Raw genomic sequence first — 24,443 nt, forward strand, 5'->3', positions numbered from 1 at the left:
ACGAGCGATTAGACGCACGATAATATCGTACATCATACCGCACACGATTCCTGTAGCACAGGATAAAACCGTCGTTCTGGCGAAGGATGTAACACGAAACATAACGAGCGATTAGACGCACGATGATATCGTACATCATACCGCACACGATTCCTGTAGCACAGGGTAAAACCGTCGTTCTGGCGAAGGATGTAACATGAAACATAACGAGCGATTAGACGCACGATGATATCGTACATCATACCGCACACGATTCCTGTAGCACAGGATAAAACCGTCGTTCTGGCGAAGGATGTAACACGAAACATAACGAGCGATTAGACGCACGATGATATCGTACATCATACCGCACACGATTCCTGTAGCACAGGGTAAAACCGTCGTTCTGGCGAAGGATGTAACACGAAACATAACGAGCGATTAGACGCACGATAATATCGTACTACATCATACCGCACACGATTCCTGTAGCACAGGGTAAAACCGTCGTTCTGGCGTAGGATGTAACACGAAACATAACGAGCGATTAGACGCACGATGATATCGCACATCAAACCGCACACAATTCCTGTAACACAGGGTAAAACCGTCGTTCTGGCGAAGGATGTAACACGAAACATAACGAGCGATTAGACGCACGATGATATCGCACATCAAACCGCACACGATTCCGGTAACACAGGGTAAAACCGTCGTTCTGGCGAAGGATGTAACACGAAACATAACGAGCGATTAGACGCACGATGATATCGCACATCAAACCGCACACGAATGCTGTAACACAGGGTAAAACCGTCGTTCTGGCGAAGGATGTAACACGAAACATAACGAGCGATTAGACGCACGATGATATCGTACATCATACCGCACACGATTCCTGTAGCACAGGGTAAAACCGTCGTTCTGGCGAAGGATGTAACACGAAACATAACGAGCGATTAGACGCACGATGATATCGTACATCATACCGCACACGATTCCTGTAGCACAGGATAAAACCGTCGTTCTGGCGAAGGATGTAACACGAAACATAATGAGCGATTAGACGCACGATGATATCGTACATCATACCGCACACGATTCCTGTAGCACAGGGTAAAACCGTCGTTCTGGCGAAGGATGTAACACGAAACATAACGAGCGATTAGACGCACGATAATATCGTACTACATCATACCGCACACGATTCCTGTAGCACAGGGTAAAACCGTCGTTCTGGCGAAGGATGTAACACGAAACATAACGAGCGATTAGACGCACGATGATATCGCACATCAAACCGCACACAATTCCTGTAACACAGGGTAAAACCGTCGTTCTGGCGAAGGATGTAACACGAAACATAACGAGCGATTAGACGCACGATGATATCGCACATCAAACCGCACACGATTCCGGTAACACAGGGTAAAACCGTCGTTCTGGCGAAGGATGTAACACGAAACATAACGAGCGATTAGACGCACGATGATATCGCACATCAAACCGCACACGAATGCTGTAACACAGGGTAAAACCGTCGTTCTGGCGAAGGATGTAACACGAAACATAACGAGCGATTAGACGCACGATGATATCGCACATCAAACCATCAAACCGCACACGATTCCGGTAACACAGGGTAAAACCGTCGTTCTGGCGAAGGATGTAACACGAAACATAACGAGCGATTAGACGCACGATGATATCGCACATCAAACCGCACACGAATGCTGTAATACATAGGGTAAAACCGTCGTTCTGCCGAATGATGTAAAACTTGAAAAAGCAAGCACGATAATATTGCACGACATATACCACACACGACTGCTGTCGCAAACAACGATTTTTATTGCATTTCGTCAGTCATTCTTTGAGTTTGAAATCAGCGATTTCTTTATACGTCGGTAATTATTTGATAGTACTTAGATGTCAGCGATTTTTTTTTAGAAATATAAATGTACTTGTTACAAAATTAACTACACCTATAAAGCTTGATAGTTATTGCACACTATTTAAACACGTTGGCTCGGTAAAGGTTTACAGTGGTTAGGCTCCCCTGTCAGTTTCAATAAGTTTAATAAATAGCCTGAAAGGTGTTAAGTAATTTTAAAGATTTTTGATAATTAACCAGTGGTCAACAGGTAGTGTGTAAAAACTTGGGATGTTTTTCCATCAATACAACAAACCATACTGATGGGGTTTAAGGACCACTAATTTTAATTGCACCCCTCCCTCTCTCAGGGGCGAGATGCAGTCAAAGTCCACCCTCCTTCCCCTGTCAAAAGCGCCCTCTCTTTTTTGTTTTTATCCAATTAACTCGCTAAGCAGTGCAAACAGTGTTTATGTACATATGGAACAGGGGGAAGAAAATAATTCATTCTTGTGACGATATGTGACCTGTTATTCTTCTTTCTCTGCTAATTTTCATAGAAAATTAGCTGAATTATCTTTAATGAAGGACATTTTGTCCCAATTCACAGTGAGTTATTCTTATTTTCAGTTAGCTACAAAAGTAGCCCATTATTCAAAATATAATTAATTGTATGCCATTTGTTTTTTATTGTAATGAGATGAGAGAATTAGATAATCTCTGCAAATAATAGTATTGACATTAATTTGTTGAAAATTGGTGTAAATCAGTATTAAACAAAAAAATGTGAATATACTAGCATTTTTTCAACATAAATTTAACCTGAGTTTTCAGTTTCTCCATGTAAGATTATTGAACGGACCAAATAAGAAAATAAAGTATTTAACTTGTCTTGACCCATGAATTTGCTAATAAAAAATGTAGTGTCTTAATATATTCCAGTTACTATTTTGAAGAAAATGTCAATTTCTGCCATGTTTTTTATGAATGTCTAGCTAAGTTTCTTTTAATAAAGGTAAGATGAGATAGGCATATCATGCCTTCAAGGCAGCAGAATAGCATTAGAAATAATGCCATTTGCCCTGTTGGCCTTAACCTAGCACCAAATATACACAATTTTTATGATAGTAATCTGTTTTGTCAGCCTTAACTCAGCACTAGGCATTTATTATCATTTCATAATAGCTATTTGCCTTAACTTAGCTTTGGACATATGCCAATTTCCTGGTAGCCGCCATCTGTTTTGTTTTTACTACTCAGAATGGAGCATATACTATTTTTACATGTAGCAGTTTTCTTGGTTGCCTTAATTCAAGAACAATAATATGTAAAAAAAAACTAGATGCACTAGAAAGAGGTGATATGAATTGTTTACATACAAGTTGTGTTTTTGAAATGAGATATAGTCCATACTTTGTATCTACAGATAACAGATTTAAATTGTTTTATGGTTATTTATCAGTTGTTTTTCATAGTGTAAAAACCAATATTGTGTTATTATAGTATAGTGGTTTTTAAAACTAATTTGTTTGATAAAATTATTTGATTTTCTTTTTTCATTTCGTTTACAAATATAATTAAAGCCACAAATTCAGAATAATTGAATAATTTTCACACAAGACAATAAAGACATAGTTAATCAATTCAATGACATGGATGCAGTTTTATTAACCATATGCAGCAGGTAATTAGCATAAATGTTGTGGTATAGGTTGAAAGGATCTACAAAGTGTATATAGAGCTAGGAAATGGGAAGTGGTGTTAAACAGCAGACACACAGTTTCGAGAAGCATTAGACTCATGATTAAGACAAGATATCAATTAATTAGACAGCTAACGGTACCCCAGTTACAATTAGGGGATCAAAAAGTGAAGGGATGGGCTTCAACAAATACATCAAGAGATTGCACTTGTTTTGCCACTTTATATTTATGAATTAAGATTTATGTGTTGGTATCAATTAACTGGAAAGTATATGTAGATGATTGGGAAGCCATTTTCTTTGAATCAGTGTTAGAAGTAACAAAGTCAATATCATTACTAACTTATCTGGTATTACAAGATTACTGAAGACTCACGGTGGACTAGTATTGCTGTACAAAAAGGCAACATGTACAGGCAATACAGATATTGAAGGACCTTAACTATCTGGCCTTAGTTTATGACATCTAATGTGTGTGTGTGTGTGTGTGTGTGTGTGTGTGTGTGTGTGTACGTGCACGCGAGCACGTGTGCGTGTGTGTGAAATGAAATGAAAAATGTCTTTATTGGAGGCAAAGTTAGGACTATAAAGTCCTCTCTACCACTTAACCTCGTGGAAATGTTTGTGGAAATGTTTGGTAAAACTAATGTGCTTACTCAAATTTGAGTGATGGTAAATTTATTATTACAAATTAGACAAGAAGAGAGACTATTAAATAGGAACACTACTGTAAACTCAGTGTGGTAGTGTATCATTGCCTTGAAAATTTATATATCCCATTAATTATACAAAATGCTGCCAATCTCAATTTTTCTATATTTTAAAGTTTTTTACATTGTGTAGAACGTAGTGTTAGGTCTTGTACAGAAAATACAACTGAAAGTTTGATATATTCTTCAGATACATATACAGAAAATGGAAACTGAATGAAAATTCTTTGTCGTGTACTCAAAGAAATTTCCATATAATTTTTTCCTGACAGTTGTGTTTTTATAGTCAGTTTCACAATATTAACCAAGCGTATAATAACACAAAATAGTGTTTCGAACTGTTTGTCACTTTGACAAGTATAATATTACTTATGTGAACATTCAGTTGATAGAAGTAAAATTATCCTATTATGGAAAAATAAAAACTGTAAATCCAAGAACAAAGATTGGTAATTAAGGTAATAGGGGCAAAAGGCAGAACAATTCAGCAAAGAGAATAATAACTAGAGACCGGACCAGTATCAAATTATTTTGACAAGGGAGTCGTCCATGGTTTTTGTGTTGTAATTGCCAGCTAATGCAATGGGTTTATTAATAATTCAGGTAGTAATTGTCCTAATTGCATGTATGGAGAGCAGCAGTCTGCTTGCTGGATTCTGATGATTAACCCGTTACTGTTGTTTTTAATGGAATTGACGTGAACGCTATAAACGGATTATAGGATACCAAATGGTTCCACTTTGTGAGCTAAAGCACCAATCACTTTAAAACTGATACTAACACAGACACGCACACTTATGCATTTAGCATAAGCCCTTTCATTTATTTGTTGTACTGGGATTGTTGATAGCACAAATCACATAAACCCTTAATCTCTTTTTCTTTATTATTTGGATTCACAATACTGTTTTGTGTTTGTGTATTTGTTACAAGTAAATGTAAGCACACAGATTAAGTACTGCACAGCCATCACACTGTCTAAACTGTTTTTGTTGGCTCTTTTTATTACTATTTTATTTGCTCTTTTACTTAATTTATTGTCTTATAAATGGAAAATTGTTTTTGAATTTTAAGATATCCTTAACAGTAATTTATATGATATAGTATTCTATTAATAGTTTAAGATTACTGTAATAAAATTGATACTTAATTAAAGAGTATTACAATGACTAGAGTAAATTTGTCCTTATTTTACAATATCACTCAGTAATTTTCCAGTATTGCCAGTGTACAATCTTTTGATAAAACCTACTTTTAAAAATGCTAGAGAGTTTTTTTTAGGTTTTATTAAAAGATAGTTGACAGTCAGTACTGGAAAAGCACTGTTTATCAGTGGTGTCCTGCAGTATACTAATACATATAACGTTTCAAAAGGTGCTACATTTAAATTTAATGTATAAAAGAAATACGTGTACATAGCAATTACAAAAATGTCTAGTGTTGGGTAGTACTACACAAGCATACGAATATCAATAATTACAAGGAAACAAGAAATATGAGAAGAGACATATCAAACCAATTATATCACATATTTGCAAAACAAGTGCAACTATAATAAATGTAATGTATGCCAGGTTAATTCCAAAGCTCTAGGCCTAGTGTGAATGGTTACAGCATTGTGAAGTTATGGGTTAGTTAATTGTATGTATATAATTGTATATGTATATGTGTCAGGCAATTGTATGTATATAATTGTATATGTACATGTGTCAGGCAATAACTCCATTGCATATTAGAATGAAAAAATTTTAGTAATACAAACTTTAAAATTCAATGTAGTCTTTTTCGGCCCATGAACAGGAATATAAAAAAAAATTGTGAATGTTTTTCTGTAAAATGTAGGGACAAAATTCATATAAGCTTAAAGTTAATCATTTAGAAATAGCTCATCAAAGGATTCTAAAAACTAAACATCCTGATCATTACAATTTAAGATATGGATAGTAATAAAGATAAAATTAATAATTTAAATGTAATTAACTTACACTATTAACATACAAAATTGTTTTAGTGAATATTCCTTGTACCACAAATAACTTCTTGTAATTCTAAATCATTTTAATTTACATATGAATTTATTGTGTTCAAAATATTGAGATTTTTTAAGAAGTACTTCTGTTTCACTCGAATGTGTGTGAGACATACAAACAATGAATATACACATTTCATATATATTATAAATATACAGATAGAATTAAATTATAAAATTTCAGTGAATAAACAGCCAATTCCTTTATTTAATGGGTATAATGGTAATTTGTAAGATAACCAAATCAAGAAATAAACATCAAAGTGGCCACTGAGCCTTACATACTCTTCATTATTACTTCAATACTGTCCTTGCAAACAGCCTGTCTCCTGCCTAACTAACTGGTAATGGTTCAGAAGTCACTCTAATCCATTGGTCAACATATTTGTAGAGCAATAATGGATTGTTTTAGCAACTAAATTGAACATTTTCTCAATATACACTCTGTAAAATATATTTTAATGCTAATTCTATAATATAGAAAAAATGATAATGTTTTTATTATTCTACAAGGAATTGGAGGTATTTAAAATTTTAGTTTATCTTTAAATCACTAAAAACTGGTGAAGGTAGTAATATAAGAATATTTTGCAGTACATATTATGAAATATGAGTGGAGGGAATGAGATATATTTTAACAAAAAAAAATAATTTCCTTAAGTAATGTTTTATTAAAAAACCCATAATTTTTAGGTAGTATTTCATTTTTAAAATTTAGTTTTTAGCCATAAATTATTTCAAAACAATATATAATTATCCGTGTTTGTATTGTAAAAGAATCTCATTCTTATTTCAACCTTTTTTCTTGAACTTGGTTAAAAATGACAGAAACTTATTCTTAAAATGCCTATCATTCTTTTTGGAATGATAAAACATTATTTATGTTCTGTCTTTGGAAAAGTTATTTTAATGAGCTGTATCTTTTAAAATTAATAAAGAAGAACCCAGCCAAAAACGGATTTCACCACTTTTAACTTTAACTGTTATGATCATCTTTTACAATTCAGAAACAAAACAAATATATACTGTGCACTAAGAGCAATCTTCAAAGTTGTTTCTGTGTTAAAAATGATACTGATGATTGAAGTTAAGTGAATTTAAAAATGTAAATGGGAACCTTTTACCACAGGTACAACATTCTTTTTAAAACTTTTTTACTAACATTGATTTTTATGTGAAAGACAGATAGATGTTATATTATGAACAAAATTAATGGTGATACAAAATAATACTTCTGACCATGTTGGGAAAAACTCATCTAAGATCGTATTATTCAAAGTTAATGGAGCTAAGTTATTGGGGTCGAAGTCCGTATTCAAACCTTATTTCCTGTTGATAGATTTATTTGCATAAATCAGATTAAAGTATGTAAAATAGGTTATTTATTGACTGAGCTCATATTAACTACGTTATTCAGTTTCTTAAAGAGTAAAAGAAATAAAATTTTATAAATTTGGTTATTGCAGTGTGATAACGTACTCTTTTTGTGATGAAAACAGTTTGGTGATTGTTTGCTTATATTACTATACATACTTACATACAGCTGATAATATATCAGGCATATACACTACCCTATTTCATTCACCATCATATATAACATAGATTCTGGGACTCAACTCTAACGAACTAGTCGTACCTATTTGATGCTACCAAGTAATCACTTAGATATGTAAATAAATGACTTTGTGTTTTCTGTTTTGCAGAAGCTGAAAAAGGGGTGCAGCTTTGTATAGTTTGCAAGAATGAGTCAGAGAATACACGTGCTCTGCCACGGTCACATGCCGTACAATATGGGCTTCGGGAAGAGGATGTGCCAGCTGGCGCAAGGGTCTGCAACACTTGTCGCTGCAAGTCCGTGCGTTCACGCTACACACACTGTCCCTTGCCCACTTGTCCAAACTCCAAAGGTCACAGAGTCAAGAGGCTGAGAGCACTTCCGATGAAATGGCCAGAATTACCTCGCCATATCAGAGATCCAATTGCTGCTGAATTTCGTAAGTGAAATCTAATCTTTCTGTGATATATATCAGAAGTACAACAGAGCAATAATCTTGAAAAAATGTGCAGTGTTCTTAATAACACTCAAATGTCAAAGTTGTCAAATGTTCACTTTTTGTATTCTACATTAAAAAAATTATTTATTAGCAATCAATCCTGATAAAACTGAATGTGCATGAATTAATGTTCTTAGTATGTTAAAAGCACATTCGATGACAAAATGTAATAAATGATATTACTTGTAGTTTGTTTTTCTAAAGAAAATCCCTGACGGAGCTGGGTCCCGGCAACCTCTCTCACACGCTAAACATCTCACTTCAAATTTTTACCACATTAAAATATACACCTGTATTATTTCGGAAATAGTTTGTTACTGGTTGGGTAGTACTCACCCATCTATTCGAGTAAAATAAAAATATTTTGTGTGTTATTGTGGATTATGATAACCAAAAATATGGAGAAAAACATAGTTTCCTGTTAAAAATAAGCTTTATCTTTTTTAATTTATCATTATTGCAAAATAATGAGAGTAAAGAAAGTTCTTATACAACATTTGTTGTATGTTTTTTGAAGAACGACATACCAAAAATTAAGAGTTCTAAGTTAATAATTAAAGGCGTAATTTATTTTGTTATGAATCCTTACGAAATCAGTTATTAGTTATTATTTTGAAAATACTCTTTCTCTGAGAAGAAATTATTTATAAATTAACATGTTCTAACCAGTGTTCAATTATCGAGATTACAAGGCTGATTTATAGGTCATTACTTTTTCATTCTTAATCTGGTTTTTATATGTGTGGCAGTAGACAAAGAAAGACTATTCGTTATTTATTCAGGATTTTTCAGGCGTACTATTATTTTTTGGCACATCTCATAAATCCAAGAAAAATAATCTGTCCTTATTAATTATTTATTAAGTAAGTTGTCTCACACTTATCATCTGACTGATTACTATCAGCATCCATATCACCAAGCCTGCTAGAAGAATTGATAGGCACATTAATCTTTTTAGTACCACATTTTTTGAAAATAAAAACTGCTAAGAGGGGTTTCATGTGCATTATCCCAAAATTACCATGCCATTCTCAGAATTTAGTGCTTTTAAAAAATTATAACATTGTTATTGACTGGCCATCGTTTTTAACTAATTTTTTACAAAAAAATGTTAATAATAACTCTTAATGTACTTACAGAACTTAAAATAAATAATCAACAACAAAAACAAATGTTAAAACTTAACTTTACATTTTGCTTGACCTATTTTCAGAAGTAGCAAATGATGATTGTTGAGTCTAAAAAGGTCCTACATATAAACAATTCCAAGAACATATTACTTCCATTATCTCTGGGTGGAGGATGCAGTTTTGACACCCACTGTGTCAATATTCTGCTGTATGCAGATGACTTGGTATTATTAGCTCCAACAAGCACCAGTATGCAACACATGATTAAAAAGCTAGAAATATATTGTACTACATGGAATCTGAAGGTTAATTTGAATAAATCCAAGATTATAGTTTTTAGAAAGTGGGGTAAATTGAGTGTTAATGATAAATGGTGGTTTAACGGGGAACAAATAGAAGTTGTGAACAAGTGTGTGCGTACAAGTACTTAAGAATTAATTACTCTTACATCGTCTCTTTCTTGGTCTGAACACTTCAAAGATAAAGCCAGGGCTTCAAATATTGTAATTAATTCTGTTTGGAATCGACTGATAAATAACATCGATGTCCCAGTAAGCGCTAAGTTTACATTATTCAGCTCGGTGGTGAAGTCGATACTTTGCTACGGGGCTCAGGTCTGGGGATTCTCCGAAAATGAATACGTAGAATCAGTACAGAAAAACTTTATTAAAAAATTATTTCGACTTCCAAAAAACACACCAAACTATGTGATTTATCTTGAAACGGGAATTGAAAAGTTGCATATGTTTACTTTATCTCTGAATATTAAGTATTTATTAAAAGTTTGGAGTCTGCCTGAGGAGCGGCTACCAAAAATTCTCGCTAGACAAATTATAGAAACAAATATTTTTGTGTGTAAAGATTAGAAAATGTTAGCAAGGAATGTGGGGGAAACATTAAATTTTGACATTGATAGTGATTTGCAATCACAACTGTCGGAAGTGGTGGAGGCAGAGCGGGCAGTTATGGCGGGCTTATACAGTCGGCAGAGCCAGGACGTCTGTTTATCACAACTAATACTTGACACTTGACCTTGACCTGGGCAACAGAACCTTTCTCACTGATAATTTGAAAGTTTCAGTTATTTCTTGGGCCATTAAGGTCAGAGCAGAGCTTGTCGATTTAAATTACAAACCCTAGATAACCGGCAAAAATTATTTATGCTCATTATTTAATAAAAACAAAAACGAAGACGTGTTCCATTACGTGGCTTCTTGCCCTATTTTTGCTTACTACAGAAAAAAATGGCTCGGTAAAACCTCCTTAAATAGGAACGAATTCGAATCTTACCTCAATGGAAGGGATTGGCCCAATTTGGGTAATTATATGAAGGATACGTGGGCGTACCGTTGGGGTTTAATGTACGAATTTAGCTTTTAATTTCTAAAATAAATAGTTAATAAACGGAAAAGAAGGGTTCATTGCAACCTTTTGCATTTTATTGCATAATTTATTATAGCATATAGATGTTTACGAGAAGTATAAGCAAGTGAATATTATGTGTTTGTGTAAAATTGTATATTTTATATGTTGCTTGGATTTATGTATCTCTGATTAATTTTCATAATTAGCTTTAAATAATAAGACGTAAAGTATACTTTTATTTGTTATTTTCATCACGGCACTAATTTATGTTATTTGCTTATTGTTGTATTATTGTTATTATTTATGTTATGTTTATTATGTTTTATATATATATATATATATATATATATATATATATTTTATATACATATAGATTTTGAGTTTAAGTTGAATACTGTATATAATTCGTGGTATTGTTTCCTAAGCCAACCAGCCGACGGTCATTGACCATGGCTTATGTGCGGCAACTCATTGTGGAACAAGAGACATTTTCTGCGTTTAATTTAAGTATTAAAGTTCATATTTGTAAATATGTTTACAATGTTCCAAAGACAACAAATGGTTTAATAAAGCACTTTTCTATTCTATTCTATATTCTGTTCTATAATACATTCAGCAATTGTAAAGAACATAACACAGCCATGGTGAGAAGGGTTGATTTAATCTGAATGTTGAGTTTAGCTCCATTTCATCTTCCCTTTATTTCAGGAGTCAAGTCTGTGACTGTGTCACATTTCAGACTGTGAACTAAGCGTAAATTGAAGTGGAGCTTAACTCAACATACAAGTATAAAAAAGCACATACATCATGTTAACTAAAATTGTTTGTGTTACAGAAATCCCTCCAAATGTGAGCAAGTGCTGCTCAGCATGTTTCAATCGTATTGGGCGCCGCCTGATGCCGGTGGAGGAGGGAGCTGGAAGAGGCAGCCCAAGCCCTGGCTCACAGCTACTTCGTTGGACCGAGGAGGAGACCGAGGCCCTCAAGCGAGGTCTACGTGAACATGGAAACCAGTGGTCTGAAGTTGCCCAGGTTGTTGGGCCCACAAAGACTCAACATCAGTGTAAAAATTTCTTCTTCAATTACAAAAAGAAGTTTGGACTTGATCAAATATTACAAGAGTACAATAAGGTGTGTTTATTTCTAGTTTAACTTAGTAGTTAATTTAGAATAACTTTAGTTCTCATATATTCAAAGTTTTGTGTATTTTTATTTATTTTTCATATAATTTGTGCAAATGTCTAATTTTTTTATCATTTTTTATTAATTATAATTTGTAAAACAAGAAATATTGCATAGCATGTGTTACACGTGTGTCCACAATAATTGTGTGCTGTGTGTTTCGTATTAGTTCCATTCTCTACTCTATTCTGTTCTAGGCTGCTGATGATTGACCCAAGGAATTATATAAATACTGCCAGATGTGAAATTAAGCTATGGCTTCCTTATTAATTCTGTTTTATTTTGTTTTTTGAAAGTAAAATGTGTGTAGTAAAAATCATGAATGTTCTGAGAGGTAACTATTGTCATGTTCTTTGAAGTAAACATATATTTGGTGATGAAGAAGTATAAACATTTTTGCTCAATAAGATTAAAAATTTATTTAAACAGTGTAACTGGTCTTTCTCGTTGTTGGAGAGTTATCTAAAAAATGTTTGAAGAATTTTTGATTTTGTATGGAATTAGTATAAAGTGATGATCCAAATTATCTTTTTGGATGATAAAAACATTGCCAGCAGAGTAGGTTATACAAAGTTTCTTTTGACCTACATTGAGAAAATTGTGTCTCAATTATGGAATGGATGATTATGTTATTTATTTTCATCATAATTGTTGGGTGGATTCGATGCTTTTGTTTTGAAATAAACCCTTTTCGTCTTTATTCCGATAGTAACCTTTTACTACCAAGAATAGACATTATTGGTCTGATAACTACACAGTTATTTTGATCACAAACTGATTCACGGAACCATTATTCAAAGTAGAAATAATGCATATATAACAGTAAAAGGTGTATCCATGACATGTGTTACAGACTCACTTGGGAGAGGAGCGCAAACCGTCACTGACTGATGAAGAGGAGTCTGGCTCCACCACCTCTAGTTGTGACGAGATGGCTGGAATGGCTGTCCTGGGAGACAGTGATACTGCCAGTGCTGGCTCTCCGACCCATATTGGTTAGTACAAGTTTTTATTGTAAAACTTACTGAACAACATGACCTCTTAAATTCGTTTTTAAAGGGATTGGATTTTTCTAGTTTGAGAGTAATAAAACAAATAATATCTTCAATTTTTTAAATAAAGCAGTTTGTATTGTCATTAATAATATTTGTATAATTTTAAAAGGTTTCATTTCTTTATTTTTTTATATAATAATATAATAATGCTGTCATCACATGTCCATACATATTTGTAGCCACTAGCAGTATTACATGAATAATAGCCATGAAATTACCAAGTACTGAATTGTTGAATTTTATGGGTACTCAATTTTTCTTATGCTTCATCCTGTTTACTATTTTTCTTGTTACTGTACCTCCCAGAACTATCCACCCATACAAGTAATCATCGAGGTCATTGAACTTGTTCAAGATATTGCTGTAAAGCAACTGGAGCTGGTTGATACTTAAGTATACTAACTGTACATACATATCTAGTTGAGGGACCATACAATCTGCCTTGTAGAATGAAATGGATGAACGTGGAATCTACTAAATTTACAAAAATTATGTTTTGTTTTTAATAAGTGAAATCGTAATTTTACACACTATCGTATTACTTGGCTATGCAGTATGAAATCTCCTTTACCGTTTAGTATTTCTACTTATTCTCTTCAAGTCAGTAATGTATAATGTGGTTTTCCTTGGTTTCCAGTATGACAATTTATATTAATAATAAAAACAAAATTTATGCAAAAATTGTATTTGCTCTTATTATTAAATGTATAGGTGAACCAGTTTCAGATTGTTCTACCCACTACAGTGGTAGAAACAACAAAAACACACATATATTAATGCATTAGTTATACATTTTTTGTCTTTACTGCTGACTCATACATTCCTAATTTTCATTGCACGCTGTACTTTATGTACAAATTAGAATAATTCTTACTGTTAGTATAATCAAACTGATTAATGTTTTGTAGATGGAGCTCAGAAAGAGAAGAGCATGGAAGAAGGAAAAGAGCAGTTAGCAGAAAGTGGGATGACAATGGCAGAGAGAGACAGTGTTGGTCCCCCCTCGCTTATTGCCCAGAAAGAGGACTATGATAGTTCAGCCACGGTGAGTGTCAGCATGTTATAGAACTGTGTTGAAATTTTTCAAGAGAACATACTGTGGCATGTGGGGTGTCTTAGTCGATATGATCTGGTAGTTAGTCCTTTGTCTGTCTGTCTATCCATATCCCTTCTGTCCCTAGGCATGCTTTTCCCCTGACCTGTTAGACGACTTCCATATCTAGTCTGATGCAAATTGAAAAGCCCTAACTCCTTTTGTCCACTTGTGCAACCACTCCTTTTTTCATTTTTCGTGTCCAGTCACTGATAGAAATACTTTGTTGTGCCAGTAATAATTTTCATAGTAGAAAACAGGAATATCATGGACATAAGCTTATTCAAAACCATACATCTGTAGAAACTTCAGTATAAAGGTTTGAATATCGTATTAACCGTTTTATAGTTTAAAAGAATTATTTGTGATAAAGTGTAGAAGATTTGAAAATGGTATAGCATAAATCCCCTTTAATTTGGCTGCTTTTGTATTTAACTGTGTGCATTTTACCTCAGTAAGGGTCGAGTAGTGTCATATTGCCACACACTTGGTTCCTCGTGGTAAAGTGTTAACTATTAGTATATGGAACATCACTGCCATCCATCACATGGCTGCTATTGTACTCACTCATGTGCTTTTATCATATCCAGAATTCAGTATATAAGTGCAATACTCGATTTCTCATGCAGCTGTTCATGGGAAGTGTAAATAATTTGGTTACTTGGCAAATGTTGTATTCAACTTGTACGCACTTAACTAAATATAACTACATATAAATTAACCAATGCCAACCAAAAATGTTTAAATCACGCTTGGTAAAGTGGAGAAAGTAATGGCCATGGTATGCTCTGTACATATTACAGCTAGATAAAGTTATTTAGTGTAAGTTTTGAATAAAATTTTGGTTTGAGAATCAATATATTTTGTTCCTCGGTTATTACTTTAATACTTGTGAGATTCATAAGTAATGTGCTAGCATTTACTCTGATGGAATGAACACTATACTGAATGTATGTTCATATTTACAAAATATATTGTAAAAGCAACCAGTCTCTTGACTTGTTGATGAAATAATTATAAATTGTGTAATTCTTTAAGAACATTCAGTAATTTGTTAGTTTACGTGAGCTTACCATGAAACATTGAATCAAAATATTTGGTATTAAGTTGTTTAAATAATAAAGTTATTCACTACTAATTAATTACCATGAAAGATGAAGTACCTACTTGATGCACGTGTAAGAGAACCTTTATTTACAAGTTAAAATACCACTATAATGTCTCATATAATAAATAAAACATAATTAAATAAAAGAGAATTAATCGCATCAACAAAGAAATAAAAGAGAATTAATTATATCAAATTTAAAACTCATTTAAAAGCCTTAATTAAATAAACTTAAGTCACAATAATAATCATAACAATAATATTAAATGTCTGGTTTAGTGGAATTATCATCTGTGTTTTTGTACTCAATTGATGGAGTTTTTCATAGGACTGAAAATCTTTTTAAATACTGATACTGATAAATAAGAAAAGAGCAAAGTTAAGTTTTAATTACGAAGGGTAAATACTGGCTCAGTTTAATAGATTAGTAGTCGGAACCTGCCTGGGCATTAATTATAGTCCTTTTTAAAACTTAAATGGAAAGAAGTGGACACATGATGTTAAGACTTAATACATACTGTGTAGGTGTAGATGTAGAATTGAAGCATGTGCACTGTAGTGGGCTAGACTGTAATGAGTGTGTTAGTAAGTCTTGAGTGTTGTTGGGTATGGGACCAGGAGACCGCAGACGAGGGCCAAGGGGGAGGGGAGCTGGAGGGGAGTCGGCCGGCGCAGGGAGGGGCCACAGACTCATCCCCTCTGACTGTCAAGGACATCATGTTGGGTGTCATCGAGATGCAGCTGATGAAGAACCAGGCGCAGGTTTCAAGTGCACCAACGGGTCCTCCGCCCACCATCTCCTCTATTCTTAAGACTGACCATGGCTTCGTCAAGTCAGGCCCGGGCTCCTTGGCCACCCTCTCTGTCGTCGGCTCACAGCACTCGCTGCCCCCTGATCTGTCCAAGGAGAGTCTTGTCGTTGTCCAGGTAACTTATTTGCATGATTTGCTGAATGCTGCTGCTCTCCACTTGCCCTCTCTTGCTCACTACTATCTTCGCATTTACTGTCATCTTCTTTTTCTAACCCTGATCTTGAGCAAACAATCTTTGAGGCTAACTGATATATAACAAGAAAAACAATTAAAACTAAGAGCTAGTGATACATATTATTTGTTAAGAGTGTTACGCTTTTTTCAAATCATTAACATCATCAAATGGATTCTGGGTTCCATCGAGTTTAATAATACTGCTATTTACTTTACATACTTATCGGCTTTACTAATAAAAATATCTTTGGCCTAAAATGTGTCTTTATTAATTTTAAAAATTGCATTGACAAGTAAAATTTCATTATATTTATAATTTTTTTATTTGGAAGTAATATCAAGTTGAGTACTGAAACTAGCTAAAAAGAGAATTTAATATGAGACTGAGAAAAATGTTATTCAGTACGTAATAACCTTCAATAATTACGTTTAGAACCAGAATGTGTTTATTAGGTCCAAGAGCTTAGGTAGACTTTATTTTGTATTTCTTGTTTGATAGGAAACAAAACATTCTTTATTGCATTAACTGTTATTTTGTTTTTGTGTGCAACTAATTGTCACATTTAACTTCCAATAACATATTGGGAGGTTAGGCAAGAAAATAATCAGGTCACTCGTGATAATCAGGAACAGATTAAAAACATGAACTTTGAGGATTTGAGGTTGCTGGTATCCCAGTTAATCATGAAGTCCTCTTTTTGTTTAACATGATGCAAATTAAAGGTGAGAACTGGTCTGGCTGGTATCTAACTAATTCAGTTGATGGTATCTGCATTCCTTTTTTAACTCATTGAACCAATGAGTGACTGAAGATGCTATGAATTTCTCTATGGAGGAACAGAGTTGTTCCACGGGTACCCACTGAATGGAGGAAAAAGGGTGTCAGATGCCCTACGAGTATACACAAAGGTGGAAGGCGAAAGATAGTTGTCCTACGGCCTGTTATAACAGAATAGTGTGAGATGAAGTAAGTTTTAAATTAACTTGCTTGTATGACAGCTTAGAATCCTATTTCTAGTTGTTATTCTTTCTCCTTCAAAGTGGTAAAGCAATATATTGGTCTAAAAGTTAATCAATGCTGCAACCTTGATAGTACTCAAGTAGATATGTTACTTGATATAGGGCCAAGTGTATTTTTTAATGTAACAGTTCCAGTTGCACTAATTAATTATTAACACACATTTTCATAATTTCCTACATTCTGCTGAAATACTGCTTCAATTTCTATTCATATGCACTTAAGCTTTACTAATTCATTAGTCATAACTGTTGTGGGTCAATCATCAAAAGCAAGTGGACTGTATTTCTTTTCTTAACATATTTACTCTAGGAATTAAGTAATTAAGTCTGAGTTTGGTCAGATTTTGATACACATTAAAATATCAAAATAAAATTCATAAACATGTTCTTCCGGCAATTTATCAGTTCTAGTTCATAAGCAGTGAAATCTATCAATATATATTGTACATAAAAAATTATTGTTTCTCAGCCCATTGTGGGAAAATATAACTTTTGGAATAATTTTTTTGATGTTATGAAATTTCATACTCGGGTCCTTTGTTATTTCCGTTAACTGTGACCCAAAATTCAAAAATATTAGATAATGGAATTTAAAATTTTAGTTATTGAATATTTGCCAGTTATCTGGTACCTGTTCTATTCATTTACAACTTTGTAAATCTATGCAATGGTTGTAAAATTGTATATGATATATAGGCTTTATATGTCGGGTACTGTGAACATGTCAGTCTGCATGTGTGTGTGTGTCCATTCATGCATATTGCTATAAAACATATTTCAATGGAATTTGGTTTATACCCTATATCCTCAAAGTAATGACACAATAAAAGTGTAAATTTTAAAAGAGTAAATTCACCTTTATACATATTCAATTAATATTATTAGTAGGTCTCTAAATAACTGTTGCATGAAACAGTTGTTACCTTGAGTTTTTGTGTCTGTTGATTGGGTTACTAACTGTTTCTATCTAATTTACAGCTAATATTTTTATTCAAACTGTTACCTTGACAATGTTTCAAAAATAATTCAGTGTGATATTTGTGACTCACAAAATTGAATTTTTTTAATGTTGGTGCAGTGTGACTATTGTTTAAAGACCTCCCCTCAAAAGCTTAACATTTATTGACCGGATTGAAAGTTCAAGGACTTGAACTGATACTTTATTAGACTAAAAGTGGTCGGGTAGGCCTTAAGAGGCATCCTAATTAGACTACCTTTCATATTTCTGACATGTACATCTTTATAAAGTAATATTTGGGAAAGTGAAAATCCTCATTCATTATGTAGGAAGATACAGGACTATAGTACAAAAGTATAGATCAGACTCTCCAAAAGTGTATATGGCATGGTATGTCTTAAAACTGTGTTTTTAATCTATTCTTCTTTTTCTAAAATTTTAAATTTAAAAGTGTGTCATAACTTTGTGGGTAATACCAAAATAAAATTTGTTTTTTGTTGTTGTTTTTTACGATTAATGCATTTAAATGATAGAGGTTGGAATTTGAAGCATAATATATGGTATTTTAACACAGTTTAAATCCTTTAAGGAACTCCTTAGGTTTCAGACCTTAAACCTTATTATTAAATTAAGTTAATAAATAATATTTATGGATACCTCATTTTAAGACGGTGATCATAAAATATTGAAAACGCTAAATTTACTGAATTATATTTAATAATTAGTAGAAACAATAATTATAAACCATACAATTAAAGGAAATAATGAATTACTGTACCTGTTAATTCCATGATTTGCTGCTGTTTTATGTATTAGTTTATTTAGTAATTGTGGCCAAGGTTAGATATCTGGTGATTTAATAGCTTAGATCACTTTTGTCATCTTGCAAAACCTGTAGATACTATCATATCTGGTTGAGAGAGGTGCCATAAAACTATGAATATGGAATCTCCAGACATTGGTATAACGAGAACAAACTACTGCCTCCTTGAAATGCTGTCTACAAGAAAGGCCTACATTTTAAAATTTCATATCTGAACAAATGCTCACTAATTGAATCAAATATGTGTTAGTTGATGCAGGGATAAACACTTGAGATACATGGATCGTAGTCTATATATTGGTATGGCGTACATATGATAGGTTGACATTTTGTAAGTTTATGCAGTTTGGTGTATATAAATAGGTCAAAGAAATGTTATTTGTCTATACAATAAGCTTGCCTGTTGCTCACCACTCCCAGCTTGCAAAAAATCATTATTGTATAAGCCTCAATTCTTCTTGAAATCTTTTCATTTATTGATATGCCCTTTATTATACTTGTGATATGCTTGCTTGCAATAACCCTAACAGTATGTTCTTTATACATAGCTCATTATTTCTAAAATTAGCCTTTAATTATAACTTTAGTTGTAATAAGTGCATGTTTGTTTTCAAGACAACAATAATTCAAGCAGCTATTCACCAGCAGACATGTATGAAACCAGATATACCTCTTATCATCACAGCAAATGTGTCCGTCTGATTATTTCACCATCAAAAAACATCATTCAAATATCGTTCAGTAAAACAATGTTTGAAACCATACATACTAGAAGGTCACATCATTTTTCGTTGGCTAGTTCGTTATTGATAAAGGAGATCTTCATTTGCGACTACAAATTTGTACAAAATCTTACAGCTTCATTACTACAAACTATTTTCAGAAATAAAAAAATAAATATCTACTGTACAGATTAATGTTCATTAATAATATATACATATTAACAAACTAATTATATAGACCAAAAATATTCAATTGAAAACAAAACTGATCAAGTTAAAAATATCCTTAAGTTCGATGTGTAAAGAAATGTGACTAACATTGTTGTATTGAAGGTACCTTTGCGAGATAGAGAGACTGAGGGAACGTTGGACTTGAGTATCAAGAAGCCTCGAACTGAGTATCGTGAAACGGGGCAGACAAAACATTCTCCGCTAGCCCCTCCTCACTCAGTTACTGTGTATCGAACGGCTTCCACTCACACAGACTCCAACTTCTACCACCAGGTAAGTCTTTTGTTCTTACCTAGTAGCTTTCATATACTATACATGAAAGAAAGGCCATGCGGCCCTAACTTTGCCTGTATAAATAAAGAATTTTTCATTTCATGCATATTGTTTGAAAGTACAGGGAGTACTTTGCCTTTTGTGCACCTTTTACATTCCTGGTATGTGTCTAGCTTATAAATGTTAAGTAAATAAGATAATATATCTATTATTTTTCATTTTGTTACTGTCACCACCCTCCATTAAACATTGTCAAATATTTCTTGTGCCAATTTTCAAAATTAGAGTTTGAATTGGTATAAAGGTGCATTGTGGCAATTTTGTATGCGGAGAAGTGGACAGTTTCAGAAAGGACCCACCACAGCATATTGAGACAGTATCATAACAGGGCATTTTATGTTTTTATTTGACTACCACTACCCGGTGTGCGCATTGTAAATATTGAATATAGAAGAAGAACAGATAAAGTGCTTTATTTAATAAAAAATTAACAAATTATTCTAATGGTAACATTTACAGAACAATGTCGAAATAACGGTCTGTACAGTTGTTACTGTACCAAATTATTATTACTTCATAATGACAAAACATATCTCAATATTTTCAAACATATAATCAAGTTTTAAGTATTGAAAAAATTAATATTAAATAGAATAACTAAAATTATAAAATAACACAAAAACAGTTTGAAACAGCCAAAAGTGTTCACTATGGAAACATTTGATTTATTTGTAATTAATTATACTTTAAATAGTTAAAAAATATGTATATATTAATGTAGTTTTTTGAGACAGGATGTTTGTAAAATACTGTTCAAATGGAACCGTGAACTATAAAAACTCAAATTTTGCCAGAAAAACATTGTTATAGGGCTTACTGAGAAATAAATATAAGTAAAAGCACTACAAATTATATTTATGTTCACAAGACCTTAAAATTGAATTCAAAAATGATATTCCATCTGTATTTCCAAGCTTTTTATAAATATTTTGTGAAGCCATCATTTTCTTTTGTGAGAGAATAGGACATAAAAGCAACAAAGTGGACATTGTTGTCATACTGATTCAGATTGCACATATATGTATGTATACTCTGGCATACATAGTTTTCTGCTAATTCATGGCTTGAAATTTAAATATATTATATTGGCTTTCACTTTAGTACAATAGGATTGGTATGGATGGTTTCATGTTATTAGTAAACATACTTCTGTTATAATAGCTTATTAAAACATGTTTGTAATTTGACTCTTACATACTCAATAGTAAAATTATACAAGAATAAATACTGCCTGTTTTTATCATTTATCAATAGTAATAATTAGGTATTTAATTAGAACTCTCTATTTAATAGGCAAATACTACTGTCAGTGCACATTTCATACTTGTATATGCTCAAAATCAAGTAATATTTCTAATGGCTTTATTCATTATTATCTGTACAATTATACCTGTATTTTGTCCTTTTTTCATAGGCCCCCCCTCTTGAAGTAATGCTGGAAACAATCAAGGATGGAATGTATATATGTCTGGTCGTTTCGGTATTTGTAGTAGATTCAAAGCATTCCCTCCTATCAAATCATGTTTATTGTCGTAAAACTTCTACAAGTATTGATAATGTATATTTGGCGCCAGATGGCCAAGTCAAAAGTACATAAAACAATATAATATTCTAAGAACTAAATAAAATAAAAATCATACAGAGGTCAAACAGTAGCTTTTACAGCAACATTATAAGCTTATGGTATGCAACAGTTTTCCTTATAATAGCACACTGTTGTGAAACCTTATCTTCCACCATTAAAAGTACCCCTCTATTAGCCACTTAGAAAAAAAAGAAATGATAATAGTGTTGCATCCAGCTGAACTGTAACAGGAACATGGAGATACTGGCATAATATTCAACATTGACTCAGCTATTGTTTAAGTAACACAAAGTATACATGATGTGGTTAAATTTATTTATTTATAAGGTAATAAAATATAGTTGGGAATCTTGTATTTTCAGTTTTGGGTGAAAGCCAATTGGGAACATGACCAACCATAATGGAGGTTTAAATCTTTAGAGTAGGTTTGTATAAAACGAACTATAAAAATTCAAATAACAAATTTAATTATTTTGACGCATTTCAACGTACTCAGAATGTCTGCTGCTTTCTGCTTCATAGGTATTTTGATGTTTACTGTACGTTCCATGACATTCAGTCAAAACAAATCAATTTCCAGTGTAATCTAATTTAAATTATTTTACTCCCATGTGACTTTGTAGGGCATAAAACGAGCTATTGATTTATAGTACGTGATTAGTATTAAAGTGAAATCAATCTATTTCATTACCACAAAACTTTCTAAATTTTGTTATTTTAACAACCAACAAACATAAAAAGTTTAGTTATGAAGTATTATGTGTTTAAACGCTAGTGACAAAGTTCAGGTATAATCATGAAATGTGGACAATTCTGATAACTGAGAAGTGGTTGATTGTGATAGCCAATGTTGTGTAACAGGTGGCCTCTCCTCAGCTGACATCTAAGTTGTCACCCAAGTTGTCCCCTGGACTCGTTGGGGTTGGAGGTTCCATCCTACACGGCACACCAGTCTCCTCCCCCTCTCTCTACCCCACTCCTGCCCCTGGTTCACGCTATGACAATTCACCTCTGCTACGCCAGATAACACCCCCTCATGCTACTAAGGAAGCATCTGCAGGCTCCATTACTCAAGGTCAGTGCCAAGCTCAGCAATACTATCTTTTAAAGAGGAAAACCATAATCTTTATAAATCCACTTTTACCTTTAACTCAAGTTTTTGAATTTGTGTTTCAAGCAAACATCTTTATTCTTTCCTTGAAAAATGTAAGGTTGCAGTTACACAGTAAACAGATAATGAAAACATATTTTGTCTATATAATAATGACGAAACAATTGTTGTTTTGACAGAATAAAATTACACAAAATTCGTTGAAAGTGTATATCCTAGTACTTGTTCTGCTGGAACTGAAACCCAGATCTCCTCTCACTTTTAGTGATTTACTTATTTTGTATTTGGCTGTTTCCTTCCCACATGTTTTTCAATAAGCACAAGAACATGTCATTAGAAGACCAAAATACCTGGCATGTGACTTTTATATTTATTAAATTTGTATAGCAATAGCTTAATTTAATATGATAAAACAACATCTGAATATTACAAATAATTAAAAACCATGTATAATATTAATGTAGGTAAAGAATTTTCTTAATGTATTTTAGCTTTATATACCATTAGTAAATGGTTCATCTAAAGTTCTAACATTGCTCCATCATTACAAAGATAACCTACATTATTTCTATAACCAATTTGTTAGTCTGAGAAAAAGTACAGAAAGTATAAAATAAAACTGTGGAGATTATTTTTAGATAATGTTAACTTAAGATTATTATTACCAATGACTTAATATAATATAATATGGAACTTAATTTTTCAGGCACCCCAGTGCATCAAAGAGGAATTTATCCAGGGTCAGTGAGTAGCGAGTACTACAGTAACAGTGGAGGAAATAAACGACCAACACCTACTGCACAAGGGTTCTATACAAGGCCACCTGCATATGCGGTGGAACAACGGCAGATAATCATGAATGATTATATCACATCACAGCAGATGCATGGCACTGGTGCACGACGCACTAATGAGAAAACTGCCCTATACTACCCGCCACGTCAGGGAGTTATACAGCGACACAATACCAAGCCACCCTCCCCCCACCACTATCCTCCAGGCCATGAGGCTTTCTCTAACCTAGTAGACGTGGCAGTCAGACAACCCAGCCTGCCCGTGCCTGTCCCCTTGCCAGAACACAAGGAGGACAAGAGGCTGCTGCACGAGGGTCTCGGAGAGAGATTTAATAGAGACAATGCTCAAGACAGGTAGGCTGAATTCAATTTTAAAATTTTACATATTTAAAGCACAAAGATAATTTGGTGATCGCTCCTCTAACTATAGTTATGAAGAGTGCAGTTTTTGGCTTTAGGAAAGACATAAAAAAAGTAAAATATGGTTATAGTAATTAATATTAGTGCATGATTTCCAATAATGTTGTTACTGTAGAATCACTTTAAACATAATTTGTTTTAGTGGTATATTCTTTGTAAAATCACTCTTTGGTTTGGAAA

The 24,443-nt window shown here is 33.0% G+C and overlaps 1 protein-coding gene across 6 annotated transcripts in view; it reads left to right on the forward strand.

The window, feature by feature from the left end:
- Positions 1–24,443, forward strand: part of LOC124369128 — a 338,533-nt gene that overhangs the window by 308,235 nt on the left and 5,855 nt on the right. For 4 of the 6 annotated variants that reach the window (XM_046826892.1, XM_046826891.1, XM_046826894.1 and 1 more), the window contains 8 exons: positions 7,997–8,287; positions 11,678–11,973; positions 12,878–13,019; positions 13,988–14,124; positions 15,899–16,207; positions 20,123–20,293; positions 22,800–23,013; positions 23,756–24,197. In XM_046826892.1, the coding sequence (XP_046682848.1) occupies positions 7,997–8,287; positions 11,678–11,973; positions 12,878–13,019; positions 13,988–14,124; positions 15,899–16,207; positions 20,123–20,293; positions 22,800–23,013; positions 23,756–24,197 (2,002 nt within the window). The remainder of the gene's footprint in view (positions 1–7,996; positions 8,288–11,677; positions 11,974–12,877; positions 13,020–13,987; positions 14,125–15,898; positions 16,208–20,122; positions 20,294–22,799; positions 23,014–23,755; positions 24,198–24,443) is intronic. The other 2 variants (XM_046826895.1, XM_046826897.1) reach the window with 2 other exon arrangements.

Source organism: Homalodisca vitripennis, chromosome X, assembly GCF_021130785.1.
Source record: "Homalodisca vitripennis isolate AUS2020 chromosome X, UT_GWSS_2.1, whole genome shotgun sequence".
NCBI lineage: Eukaryota > Metazoa > Arthropoda > Insecta > Hemiptera > Cicadellidae > Homalodisca > Homalodisca vitripennis.